Raw genomic sequence first — 13,745 nt, 5'->3', positions numbered from 1 at the left:
TCAATCCGATAAAACTTTACATTGCAGTCAATTAATCAGACATAACTTAGTTTGTCTGTTGACCTTTTGTAATATATATACATGTTTATTCGCACACATTGGTACAATTATAGTGCAGGGTTGCATTACAGTTGGTCGTGCATTACAAACTACAGATGACAAATAAATTTACAGTACTAGTATAGCCTACTAATATAAAGAGATATCCGTGGCAAACAAACTACAAGTGATAAGTAATTTGAAATCCTAGTATTCTATTATAGAGATCACTGTGGCTCACCAATTCAACATATTATTTCAAAAAGCACGTCCTCACTTTTCCCCCTTGTCAGAATATTCATCCCCCTATCCCCTAATAATGCAGTGACACCTTTTTTGCCTCAAAAGTAACTCGGGCTGTAACTCCCATTTTCTTATTCATGCTGGTCTAACCACGGACACTAGAATACAAAGACAAGTCACTGATGCACGTATGACTACAATAGGGAGTTTTCGCACATCACCGCAAACGAGATACCTATAGTTGCTGTGGCCTCCAATAATTAACGCTGCGATGAACGATCATCATCGATGGGTTTGACTTTTATCCCCGTTTGCACCGATTGACCTCTTTTTGTTTCATGCCCCTTTTTGTGTTTTGATCGTTTATAAGACGGCCATTTTGCAAGGATATTGCGAGGACTCTTTTTGAGCTCATGTTTTTCTATGTCATCAAAACTATATCTGCCGCTCGTCTCACAGAGTGACATTCCGGAAACCCTCAAAGACAAAATCTTGAAATTAACACAAGCAATAGACATACTGTGTAGTGGAATTTAACACACATTTAGCACACGCATATCGCGATCGTCTATGTCTTGCAACAGAACCAATCTCCCAATGAGGGAACCCGCTGTCATTTGCCCCGAAAGACCAAATTACGCTAGTTGGTTATGCTGGTCGATCATTTAGCAACAGTCACCAATGCACAGAACTTCTCTGTTGACGGGAACATGGATCACCCGCGATATGGACTGATGTTTCTCTTTGCAGGTGCAGGTGGTAACTGCGTCGACGAGCGATCCGAGTGCAAGGATTGGTACGACTGGGGCCACTGTGAGCTCAACCCCACCGTCAAGAAGCTCTGCCCCAAGTCATGCGGCACGTGTTAGAGCAACGGTCTCACAATCTACGATATTTTGATGTATTTCAATTAGAATAAAAGCATTAGACCTGTATTTCCCATAAATGTAGTCGTGTTTTTTGTCGAATATTGTTCTATTTGGAATAGTTTCTGTTGTAGTAAGGCACAGAAAAGAGCAGAATTGTCTGATTGAGTGATCCTTCGCCTCGCTCTAGACTCTTTACCATCGTCCCACCTGAAGAATAATTGATTTGCTTTTTGGGGGGCTTCTTTTTTAATGGAACAGACTTTTTTCCCCAAAAAATGTTTAACTCCTTTTTCGCGGACGGCTTTTTAATCTCAACACCATATCGACTGGTACCACAATCATGTTCTCCTTCATCATCCTGACGAATTCATTTAAGCAGAGTCCGTCAACTAGGGGACATATTATGGTTTCAACATCTAAGACGCGCGTTTGGACAGAGCTCTCTCGGGTCACGCGTTGACCCAAGCCAATTCCGCAACTGGAACTTTTTAGGCCATTTGACCTCTGTGACCGTGAAAATTAGGTCAAATCAAAAATTCGTAGGATATGTGATATATCATTACTCGGAGTACCTACCATAAAATATCATCAAAATCAAGTCATTAATAAGCGAGAAAGTGCACTTTTTACCTTTTTTAGTTTTGGTCCCCTGGTGGTCAAGTCGAGAATCAGATCAATTCGGTATCAGAAATTAAAGGATGAAGGGAATCGTGTACTAAATTTCAAGTTAATAGCTTTAGCGGTTATGAAACATACCATAGTTACAATCAAACGGCCAATTTACGCTATTTGACCTCTGTGACCTAAAAAAAAGTCAAATCAAAAACCCATACGATATGTTATGTATCCTTGCCAGGAGAACCTGCCATAACTTTTTTATCGAAAACGAGTATTTTATAAGGGAGATATCACGCTTTCTACATTTCCACTTTTGGCCCCCTGGTGGCCAAATTAGAAATCAGATCGGACCGAAATTCAGTGTCAGAGGTCACCTGACCTGGGGGTCCTGTGTACAAAGTTTAAAGTTCATAGTCCTATCACTTAACAAGAAAAGTGTTAAAAAAACACAGGGCGTGGTGTAGACGTGTATCATAACTGGGATAAAGGTTATTCAGGACTGGGAATAAAGCAAAGTCATGTCATTGCAATTTGTAAGGGTCATCTATTAGATAATGGTCAAATATTGGTCCTTGGTAATTAGTCGAAGAGGGATTCCGGCTTGGCAGTTAGGTCTGCAGACAATTCAATAATTGTCATTGTCAATTTGGCGATGGAAGATATCGTGTAGCGCCAAATGGATGCGTCACAAATTGACAGTCCTTTCGGTCCTCAGTTCCTATTCTTTTGGGACCTTCTGTACAAATCCCGTCCCCATGTTATTTTCGTATGTGAAACACCAGTCTCCCATGCACAATGGTGAAACGTATGTAAAATTGACGTACAATATGGTGTTGGTGAGGTTTTTAAATGATACACCGCTTCTAGGCACGTCAAAACACCTTTTGCGCGGATAACACCGGTTTTTCTGTGGTTGAGATCGGAGTTAACATTATATAATTAAGTAGTGAGAGGTGGCTTGACACTGTGACCCTTCGTATCATTAAAACATGATAATCTTCAGGCGGGCAAAATTGGCGACTCTCAAATTCCGCGATGCACTAATACACTGAGCAATGTATACTGCGCAGCCCTGAACAAACTCATACACACAGGATGATGTCGTGTTAAGTAGAATATCACTAGTCAGAGCATGCACCGCACAAAACAGTGAACTTTTCACTGTCTCCATTTTCCGCTTACAGAGTAGACAGTTCACAGTTGGCCAGATGGTTTCGCCGTCTATTATCCGCTTCTTGAACTAACAATGAGTGGGCCCATACGTGAGACAAAAAGTTACCAGATTGTGACTTGTGGCTGTGAATGATAGGACCCCGACCCCTGATCACTGCCAAACTTTATATGTGAGACAAAAAGTTACCCGATTGTGACTTACGGCTGGGAATGATAGGACCCCGACCCATGATCACTGCCAAACTTCATACGTGAGACAAAAAGTTACCAGATTGTGACTCCTGGCTGTGAATGATAGGACCCCGACCCCTGATCACTGCCATACTTTATATGTTAGACAAAAAGTTAACTGATTGTTACTTACGGCTGGGAATGATGGGACCCCGACCCATGACCACTGCCAAACTTAAATATGTGAGACAAAAAGTTACCAGATTGTGACTCGTGGCTGTGAATGATAGGACCCCGACCCATGATCACTGCCAAACTTCATACGTGAGACAAGAAGTTACCAGATTGTGACTCGTGGCTGTGAATGATAGGACCCCGACCCCTGATCACTGCCAAACTTTATATGTGAGACAAAAAGTTACCTGATTGTGACTTACGGCTGGGAATGATTGGACCCCGACCCATGATCATTGCCAAACTTTATATGTGAGACAAAAAGTTACCAGATTGTGACTCGTGGCTGTGAATGATAGGACCCCGACCCATGATCACTGCCAAACTTTATATGTGAGACAAAAAGTTACCAGATTGTGACTCGTGGCTGTGAATGATGGGACCCCGACCCATGATCACTGCTAAACTTTATATGTGAGACAAAAAGTTACCAGATTGTGACTGGCGGCTGGGAATGATAGGACCCCGACCCATGATCACTGCTAAACTTTATACGTGAGACAAAAAGTTACCAGGACCCCGACCCATGATCATTGCCAAAATTCATACTTGAGACAAAAATTTACCAGATTCTGACTGGCGTCTTGGAATGAGAGGACCTAACTGCCCCAACCCCTCATACTCCTGGCACATAGGGGAGAAAGGTCTATTATTGTGACATGTTGTTGGAAATGATACCGCCTGTAGCCGCCCACTGCTAAAATGAAATTAAAGAGTCAACATTTCAAATTCAAATTGATTTATTGATTGATTATCTATTCGGCTACAGTCAAAAACTGTATACTGTATATTGTACAAATTAAAAACACGTGGTCATTCAACAATATTCCAGAATATTCAATGGTATTCTTCGTTGCGCAGAGAATGTGCGCAAAAGCAAACACACAGTAGAATGTTCACTGTTTAATGCGATATCGACAACAGTGAAATGATCTACTGTTGTATAGTAGAGAGTACGTTGCACTAGTTCTGATGACGTACTATGTGATTTTGCTGAGAAAATTTTACTGGCCAAGAACAGAGGGCGTCTGTAATTCTGTACTTCATTATCTGAAACTTCAGACCATGGTCACTATAAAAGACGGGTCACTCATTTTGTCAAGGGGTGGGGGCGACGGACGACGGCGGCGTAAGGTCTTTTTCTGGTGTACCTTCTTCTTTCCCACAAGAATCGCCTGCAACATTTTGATCTGTTTCTGTTGTTCTGTCCTCTGCTGTTTGAAATTTTCCTTTAGCGCTTCAATTAAGGCAAAGGTCTCCTCTCTATGACAGTCTTCTCTCTCTCTATGATATTTCTGCACTGCGTCTATGCTTTCCTTGAAATCCTTTCTCTGGCGATCTAATTCATTAAAAAGATAATTGGTGATTGTTGCACTTGTTTCTGGTGCGACAAATTCGGTTCTTGACTCAGCGTATTCAGGGGTTATGACCTGAAAAAAAGAATTGCTTGCAAGTAGCTTATTTTTGACTTAACCTGCAGATCTGTAACCACAGGCCTAAGCGGCCTTAAAAACAGGTAAAGTAGGGGTTACATAATTGTAACCTCTTTTTGATTTAAGGGTCAGTTCTATTCTGAATAACCTAATCTTCATGTACTCAAGTCATTCACTTATCTAAGACCATTTCTGAATATCTTTGTTTTCGGAAATCAAGTCAGGCCCTTACATAATATGCACATGGTTGTTAGATGTCATGCACCATGTTGAATTTGGATAGACAATGGATACGACACCAATTTGTCCGATGTTCATAACTTCTTGTTCAGCCCAGCCTACCCTATATGGTCAATGGGTTCCTTCTTCCTTTGGAAGTTCGTTTGAAATCGAAATATCGGCAGTTCAAGATTTTGCTTTGTTTAAAGAGGACTAGCCAAAAGTGTTAAGCCAAGTGGAAGTGGCCTAAATTGTACATGTACCTCATCTTCTGTTGCTTTTCTAAGTTTGAATGTGTCCTCGTCGACAACAAATTTCTGTGATTGATTATTTTGAATGATGGCTAGACTGCACATTCTCGAATCCTGTATATTTGTGTTCTCTTCCTGGACCATTGTTATTTCCCGATAGACCGGTTTGAATACCAACATGTCGAGTTGATCTGGGGTCACGTCCTGAAATCAAGAATTAAATTATCACGGTAGATGCAGCAACAGACAACAGAATGTTCTTGCTTGTCTGAGGAATTGCAATACATGTATAATCTGCAGGGTTGTTCTGCAGCAGGCTTAATGTTTTGGGGCCCCGAATACATTGGTACTTCAATATAATATCAAGGAACGCAGGCTTCTATCCGATACTCTTCGGAATTTTATTCTAAAACAGAAATATAATTACAGAGGATACCAGATCCTTCGATAAAAAAATGTATGTTCAGAACTTCGACAAGCTTTGTGCTCATTTCGTTAAAGGGGAGGTCGGCGAAATTAAGGCCAAGTAGTGCCGAGACTCTGCTGCGCGATGCGTAAATTTTTGCTAAGGGGCGAACCAAAGCCGAGTCGTGAAGAGGACAGATGTCGTCTGGGAGACTAACCTGAACGTCATCCTTTCCTGTCCATCTTCTTCCCTGAACTTTGATCTTAGACGCGACCCTTGGCTCCAGGATGACTTCCTGACTAGTGGTGACACCCACCATGCATTTCCTTCCACGGAGCATTTGTTTCACTTTCTGAAATAAGGACAGTACTTATCAATTCTCCTTTAAAGCAGTACTGGTGCTATAAAGGGCAATATTACCAGGCTTTCGGCTGCCAGGCACCTCCTATTCTACATGTCAAGTAGTTTTCATCGAACAAAGTGCACAAAAAAGGAAAACTTCGAAATCTAACTGAATACTGTAGAACAGAAAAATTTCGCGTGCAGGTTATTTTCGTCCGTGAATTTCACGAGTAGGTCACGTTCACGAATATATTCTGCCACGCAAATCGCTTGCTTTTTGCCACACCCAGACAAATCGCTATTAAGCAGACGTAATCAACGTCATCTGTAGCAACAGGTATAATTAGAAACAAAATGGCTGACATGACCATCCTCGGATATTTCAAACGTTTACATCTGTTTTGACATACATCATTTTAGGGCGTTCTTTAATATTTATCATTTCGTTCATTTGAGTCATCCAGTGGAATGTTCCTGTTTTTCTCGAGATTAGACAAAAGGTCATTCCCGTCACCAATATATCAAGTCGGTGGAAATACTGTTTTCTTCTCGTAGACAGCCTTCGTGACTGGAGATAATAAGAGGGATATATCGACCGGTTTTATGTGAAGCCATAAACCATAGGATGAATACGTTTTGCGTTGAAACTCTTTGAAATATACGACTTGTATTAAGTTATGATTTTTTTTAATGTGAACGCGGTGACTATCTATTTAAATAGTTACAATCATTATGATGATTATTTAATGTCGGCATACCTGTCATGCTGAGGGTGTATGATTGATGTGTGATGCCAAAGATGTCAAAGAAATCAATAGATGAGATATTATTATAATCTAGAATGTTTATCAGACGACTACAACAAGACTTAGAAGAGAGTTGAATTTGCTGAATTTTAATAAGTCACACCGAGGTATGTCTATTGAGGCGATGCATGCTAGTACACGTTTTAACGTAAGGGTGTACCACGTAGGCGTTTGCTATGAGTGTGTTGGGATTTTTCGGCATTCGCAAAGTGTGTGCGTATTTACACCTTGGTAGTAAATGAACACATTCCACATTTCCACATTTCTCCTAAAATATACACTATCCTCAAAAAATTTTGGAGCACCTACGCCACATGCACAGTTCGTACAAGTATAGTCGGTTTAGCCTCAAACTTTCGTCTTGGGTTTACAAACAGCTCCTCTAAATATCCATTTCAAGAAAAGTCTAGTTTTGTAATATCACATGAAAATATCAAGATTTAAAATATCGCGAAAACGGTGATTCAAAGTGATATTTAAAGTAGTTCCAAGTATTTTGTAAAAAAGGAAACATTAAATTTCTCTCAAATGATTTGAAACATGGAAACAAAGACCATGAGGTTGGAATAAAGACAGTACTTTGGAACACTCCCGCCAGCCAAAGTCGGTGCAGTGCTCATCACCTAGACCTACTTGTGGGTTTATGCCGGACTTTATTCATCAAATTCGATTTTACCTTTATCATGTAGGCCGAGTCAAAAACGATGATGATGACGAGGGAACGCTCGGTCTCACTGATGTCCCTAATGATGGTGATCATGCGCGCTCTGAAGGGTGGAAGTGTTGTCGATACGCTTGGGTCAACGGCTAATACAAATTCCGAAAAGTGTCTTAGGTGGATCATTGCCTTATCCTTTCCGATGCTACAAAAGTGCCCTTCGCCTTCTTTCCACACTAGTTCATCACCTTCTCGCCTTACATAAAATTTTATAGCCGCGGTAACATATTGCGGGGTTGGTACGATGTTATGGGCAATATTCAAAACAACAGGATGGGAATTGAATTCCTCTCCAGTAGGTCCCAGAAAAACTGGTATGGAATAGCAGACAAGTGATTGGCCGCTTTCTAGGAGGCATGGTGTCTCACCATCGACGAAATGGCAATAGATGATCTTGTTCTCTGTGACTGCTCCTTTCGGGATACTCACTACCACTTGATCTCCTCCAATTTCTAAGGATATATCTACAAGTGAAGAGAACAATTCGTCGATGATTTCACAAAGTGACCTATCTGCATTTTTTCTGAAATTGAGATAGCAGCTCCATCTAGGTTCTACTACCCATGTTTACTTGCACACCAATTATAATGGTGATATTCAAAGTAGTTCTCATAATAAAATTAAGGGCAGTGCGTCCACTCCAGAGTCATTCAAACTAATACAGAATCTTGTGTTGAGTTTTCTCAAAATTTGCTGATTGGCCACTTCATGAAATCATGGACGAATTATTGTATCAGCTAAAATTCTTTCCAAACTTTCTATTATTGGTCGAACGGATTGAATGACCTTCTGGTTTCATGCCAATGCTTCTCAATGTAAGCAGTTTTTTCAGTGTGAACTTCCAACTTGAACAGAAGCATACTCTGCGTTTGGTGATGTTTACAAACAAAGGTTTAAATAAGTTTGCTAAGTGTAGACTATGCTCTATGTAGATCAGGCTTCAGACGTTGTTTCATTCTGAACAATGTTCTTACCTCTGTCTGGCCTAGCTATCCCTGCGGCAGCATTATTATAAAACAGCTGCTGAGGTATGAAATCCGAATGTTCTTCTAGGAACTTGTCCAGTAAGCCGAGAAATTCAGGCAAGCGCTCCGTGATAGGCAAGATCTGGTCCTTATTGTAGAGGCAAGTCAGAGGAATGAGTACACCTGAAAACAATGCAGATGGAAATGAATCTAGCGTTTGAACATGTTTGTGAGTAAGACATAAAATTGCACGTCAAAGTTCGAAATATCCAATTCTCATGAAAATTGGCCAAGAAACTTGAATCCATCTTGTAGTCTTTTTGCCGTACACATTCAAAAATACCTCGGCATCACAAAAGTTATAATTTCAACGGGAAAATCCATTAGCCATTTCTGAGCGCAGTGGGTTTGGTATTGCAACCATAGTCCTCCTCGGTTATAATAAATGTGTTTTAGAATTGAAATTGAACCCGAGGCGGAGGTAGACGATCGATCGTCGGAGAAAGTAATTATATTTATTTTTGGTTGCGTTTGCAAAAAGGAACACTGACCAACTAGATATTGTGAAAGATGACTTCCAGCTTTAATTTTTGGTATGAACAAGGCATTTGAAACTGGTTGCAGTGTAACTCTGAAATAAAACCATAAACACGAGCGAAGAATGATGTTCTTCTTCTTACCCGGCTGTCTGTTTTCTGCCCTGTCAAATTGTTGTACTAACTCCCGAAGATCTTGTCGATTGCCAACCTCTTCAAACATTCTTATCAGATAGTTGTGGTTCGTCGGGGATATTTTACCTTTTCTGAAAATATAACAGAAACTGTCGTCAATATTATATTCAATTTTCTGAATTGAAAGCATTTAAACCAAGATGCTGGATATAAGCCTGTGTATATCATAATGTGCAGGCCTGTTTATATTGCATGGCTCCTGCTCATCGTTCATTGTTACCAATGGTCTTGCGACGATGACAGCAAGCATTGGACTTTAAGCTACCGACGGCACGAAGGTTTCAAATTTATTGGACGCTGGACAGTAGTTTAAATGCCCCCAATGAAAAGAGCACCCTATCCTGCTACATGGTCCTTGTAAGGGCATCGGAGATCTTGTGTATCGGTATCACACTTAAACCAAGGACTCATATAATGTGAAATGAAACCAAATTGAATGTGTGTTCTTAAGCTAGCCGCACACAGACAATGGGTGTTCGGCCTTATTTGGCACAGTCATATTCTGGTCTGGACCAATGCAGTTGATTGCACCACGAACGGTTGAGCCGCTATGTGTTAACTCTAGCGACTTGTGGCTCAGCCTTTTTCGAAATACCCGACTTGAAGGCCTGTGCGCATTCACGAATGGATATGACGACATAAACAAGTGCAGGTCGCGCACCTGTATTAAACCAATCTGGACAAAAATAGTTCAGTTTGAGATCAATGCTTGGTCTCACTATACCAGTTGAACATGTTGAATGGTATTTTCCATTTTGAATATAATTCGTTTTAAATTGAGAATCAGATGTGTAAAAATTGAAGAGAATGATGATGTTTCAGTCCAAATGGCTTACTTATGTGGTCATGGGGTTCAAATTAACCCGTCGTGGTCAAAAACCTACTTTGCGGGTTAAAAGCCGTACAAAAATAACCCCCCTAATTTCAGACCCCTAAACCCTGAAATTATCACACATAACGAAAAGCGAATATTTCATGGTTTGACAGGCTTGGCCTGGGTGAATCTATTTGGCCGTGAAAGCGTTCCTCACTGATTAACTGTGGAAAAGTTATGAGCGTGTGGATTGTGCCAAAATAAATGAAAAATGTCCTAGACGTTTATTACAGGTACGTGACCTTCGTATTTTGGCTGTTGTAATTCCCGAGAAGAAGGAAATAAAAAGGATTCAGGTGTCCTACGGTCAGGTTTATCTCGTGCAGGTCCTGGAACATAAGGAGGCCGATTTACGGCCCCTACCACACGCATGTTCTTGCGTGAATTAGAAGATGATGTTGCCACATAATTTGACTTTGCTGAAGAAAATATTTTATTTCAGGACTGAAAATGCTGAACCCCTAAAATTTTGTTAAGTTTTGAGGCAAAGGTCAATAAAAACCAAACTTCAAAGAAAATCCAACCAGCAGTTCGCCCTCCAGAGCCCCAAACGATGCGGACATAACATTTATCAAGTATTCATGGTCTTTATGAATACTTGCATTTATGAATGGACTATTAGTAGAAAGTAACAGAACGAGTGGCACTGGCCGAGCATCGAACCAACGACCGTCCGAGTTGGACGCTATTCTACTGTGAAACAGCGCTTCGCAATGTACGTTTACCTATACAGTGTCGAGACAGGTATATTTCGTTACTGGAGAACATCTTCAAATGTGTACTCACTGTGTTAAACATCTGCATAAGTTGGAGAACGACCGAATTCTATCAAGTTCAGCTGGCGGAATAAAAGCGGACATATAAGTCTTGATGTCCTCTAAGTATGCACTATCCATTTGATTTTGGAGCCTCAGGTTGAGTTCAGTTGCCCTCTGCTCACGTTCTTCAATATCGTCCATGTTGATGGTCGTCTAAACCGTCCGCCCAACACTGTCATTTCATAGCATATATATTCATATTTATTTGACTTTGACGAACAATATCTGCAAGAGTGGAGTACACTATGACTAAGTATGAGTGATATATTCTTTGTGAATGCATTTTTTCATTACTCGAAATAGGTCGACGTCCTGGTTGCCGTGACGTGAGAATAGGCCGACGGCGAGAGTTTTTTTCCAAACCACATATCCATTGCCCAAACATATTACCCTTACTTGACTTCTAATAGTTCCTACTTTAGTTCACAAAGTAGAGAGAATACCATGAAAAGGAGAGATTCGATCCAGTGATCTTCCAATGTGTAGGCAACCGCTCAATCCTTGTAGCCTATGCGGCAGCTGCCAGTCATCGAAAATTTATGAATGATATACACAGATCCTTATGATATATATGGCGATCTATAGTGCTAACCGTAACCCTAACCCAAACCCTTAACCTTACTGACCCGGGGATCAGTAAATCATACCCACCGCGCGCGAATTTAGTCGATTACTCGCTCGCGCCCTCTATACAATAGAACAGCTAGAAGAACTAATGGTAACGCAATGGATATGTAGTTCAGGTAACCTCGACCTTATCCGCCGCGCAGCGGAGGGTCGAGGAAGCCTCGTTGATTAACCCGAGGCGAGCCATACATTTTCAGTGAAAAGTGGATGCAATGTCCATACCGAACGCTCTGGTATTCCTGATTTTTCACTTGGTTCGAGGTTACCCATCTAACAGAAAAACACGTGACCGGACACCGGAAGCCGACGCCCCCAAATCTCGTTCATGACGAGTGAAATGCCGTCAAGTACCAGTCTCTGTAATGAGTGAATGGAGGAGACTGGTGAAAGAGTCTAATGGATATGTGGTTTGGGAAAAAACCGCGACCGGCCTGTACTACGTGTGTGGACATAAGTGTTTGTAGTAGAAGTCAGTTGGCCAATGTATTGCAATAAAAACCCTTTACATTTTGTGTACGTTTAGTGCGCCTAGTCTTTCGGCTGAAAACTACGATTAAAAGCTATCAATCAGCTTGAACACTTAGACATGATACAATGTGCATGTGTATTCTTCAGGCATCCCAAAAGCAAGTGACTTTTTTAAATGATAGGTATTTCTGATGTTAATACAAAAACTCGAAAAATCTAATTTAAAGTCGTGTATTAAACTTCAAACTGCAAGAATAACTTTGAAAAAACATATGAAAATGCTTTCCATCCCTACTGGGATCATTCAGTTTCTGCCGTTGGAAGTGCTGATGGAATGGCAGGATCGTCGAATCAGTCATTACGTTCGTAGATGAATACCTGTCTCTGCCCATCATAGATTCTATGATGGAAACTTTTGCCTGTGTCGTGTATTTGGATGATGGGATCAGAGGCGATGGCTTGGTTTGAAGCTGGGGGTCCTGGTTCCGCGACATTTCGGAATTACCAACTGGGGGTCTACTCTGATCATGGGAATTCAAAACTGATTTAAGAATTGGTGTTTCAATGTGCAAGTAAGTGTTTCATTATTTGGGAGGGCAGATAGTAAAGCTCACGGATAAAAAACTGCTGCTTAACATTTTGCACCACTGTCAGCAATCGGTACGTGAGCTGTATCTTGAATATCACACCCCTGCCTTGATTTGATTCTTCTTCCTCTTCTTCTTCAGCGGTCGCTCTGCAGTTGGAGGTGATTTTCTCCAGGGAGAATTCCTCCTCCAAGGCGAGATGAGTGACACTACGGTTATGCGCCAATTTAGTTTATTGGCCTAGTGAATCCGACTTCGGCGAGAGGTGGAGCCCACGCAAGCTACTCATGTTTCTCACTTGGTGGGATCTAAAACCTGCCCTGGCATAGACACCAGATACAAGGAACCTTGGTTTGACGTCTCATTCGATGGACTGCGAAGAGCCAGGAATTTTAGTTCCTTGAAAGCCACGCCGGTTCATCAAGAAATACAATCCTTGGTTCTCCCCGGGATCGAACCCGGGCTCTTTTCCCTGGTGACCAGCAGCTATGAAGCTCTCAATATTTGATTCAAATGCCCGATAGAAGTTTCACTTCTGTAAATATGGTTTTCCAATTCCACCTGTCTCCGAATAAAGCCAGTTGCAAGTAATTAATATCGACCAGGAGATTAATAACCATGGTGCAACACAGGAACCAGAAACTCAAAAACATTTCACCGATGGCAAAAGATGTGTGTATCACTAAAAAAAATTTCTCAGGACCGAAAACACTTGCTAAACATAGGAATGGGTATGTTTCCAATATGTTCTAACGCTTTGAAGGAGTTGGTCGTTGTTAGAATTTCAATACATCGGAATGCTAAAAATGCTATAAAGCCTTTTTATAATTAGGAATCTCTTAAAATTGAACGAACCGTGTATCTTACAGATTCTCGCCTTCGTTTGATTGATTTTTTATAGACAATAAACAAAATTGCTGTCGAACTATAATTGTTTTTCCTTATCTGCCTGCATGTGGAATTTTGTGGTGGCAATTAATGCCAAAGTGTGGAAGATCACTGGGTAGCCGAAGGGTTGAATAAATGATCCTTTTATTTAACACCGTTGAGCTGTCACATAGGGCCTCGTAGTCCAATCTGTTGGAAGGCAGCGCACATCTATCGTTGAAAGAAAAACCTTTTTATTCAAAGCCTTTTCATTCTTCTGTAATGC

At 41.0% G+C, this 13,745-nt stretch overlaps 2 protein-coding genes across 3 annotated transcripts in view; one reads left to right on the top strand and one right to left on the bottom strand.

The window, feature by feature from the left end:
• The window catches only part of LOC135494185 (protein draper-like), a 71,162-nt gene extending 69,934 nt beyond the window's left edge, over positions 1 to 1,228 (top strand). Inside the window, exon 23 of the mRNA XM_064782034.1 lies at positions 1,033 to 1,228. Within this exon, the coding sequence (XP_064638104.1) occupies positions 1,033 to 1,151 (119 nt within the window). The 3' untranslated portion in view covers positions 1,152 to 1,228. The remainder of the gene's footprint in view (positions 1 to 1,032) is intronic.
• LOC135494186 (uncharacterized) overlaps positions 1 to 11,157 on the bottom strand; it is a 56,088-nt gene extending 44,931 nt beyond the window's left edge. Inside the window, exons 1-7 of one of the 2 annotated variants that reach the window (XM_064782037.1) lie at positions 10,879 to 11,153; positions 9,168 to 9,289; positions 8,497 to 8,670; positions 7,481 to 7,986; positions 5,874 to 6,008; positions 5,263 to 5,454; positions 4,091 to 4,777 (exon numbers count right to left, since the gene is read on the bottom strand). In XM_064782037.1, the coding sequence (XP_064638107.1) occupies positions 4,406 to 4,777; positions 5,263 to 5,454; positions 5,874 to 6,008; positions 7,481 to 7,986; positions 8,497 to 8,670; positions 9,168 to 9,289; positions 10,879 to 11,051 (1,674 nt within the window). In that variant the 5' untranslated portion in view covers positions 11,052 to 11,153 and the 3' untranslated portion in view covers positions 4,091 to 4,405. Of the gene's footprint in view, positions 1 to 4,090; positions 4,778 to 5,262; positions 5,455 to 5,873; positions 6,009 to 7,480; positions 7,987 to 8,496; positions 8,671 to 9,167; positions 9,290 to 10,878 lie in introns of those variants that run through there. The other variant, XM_064782036.1, reaches the window with a different exon arrangement.
• Positions 11,158 to 13,745: the final 2,588 nt, after the last annotated feature.

Source organism: Lineus longissimus, chromosome 9 (genome assembly GCF_910592395.1).
Source record: "Lineus longissimus chromosome 9, tnLinLong1.2, whole genome shotgun sequence".
Taxonomy (NCBI): Eukaryota; Metazoa; Nemertea; class Pilidiophora; order Heteronemertea; family Lineidae; genus Lineus; species Lineus longissimus.
The sequence above is the reverse complement of the archived record's forward strand: the minus strand, read 5'-3'. Positions and strand labels throughout refer to the sequence as shown.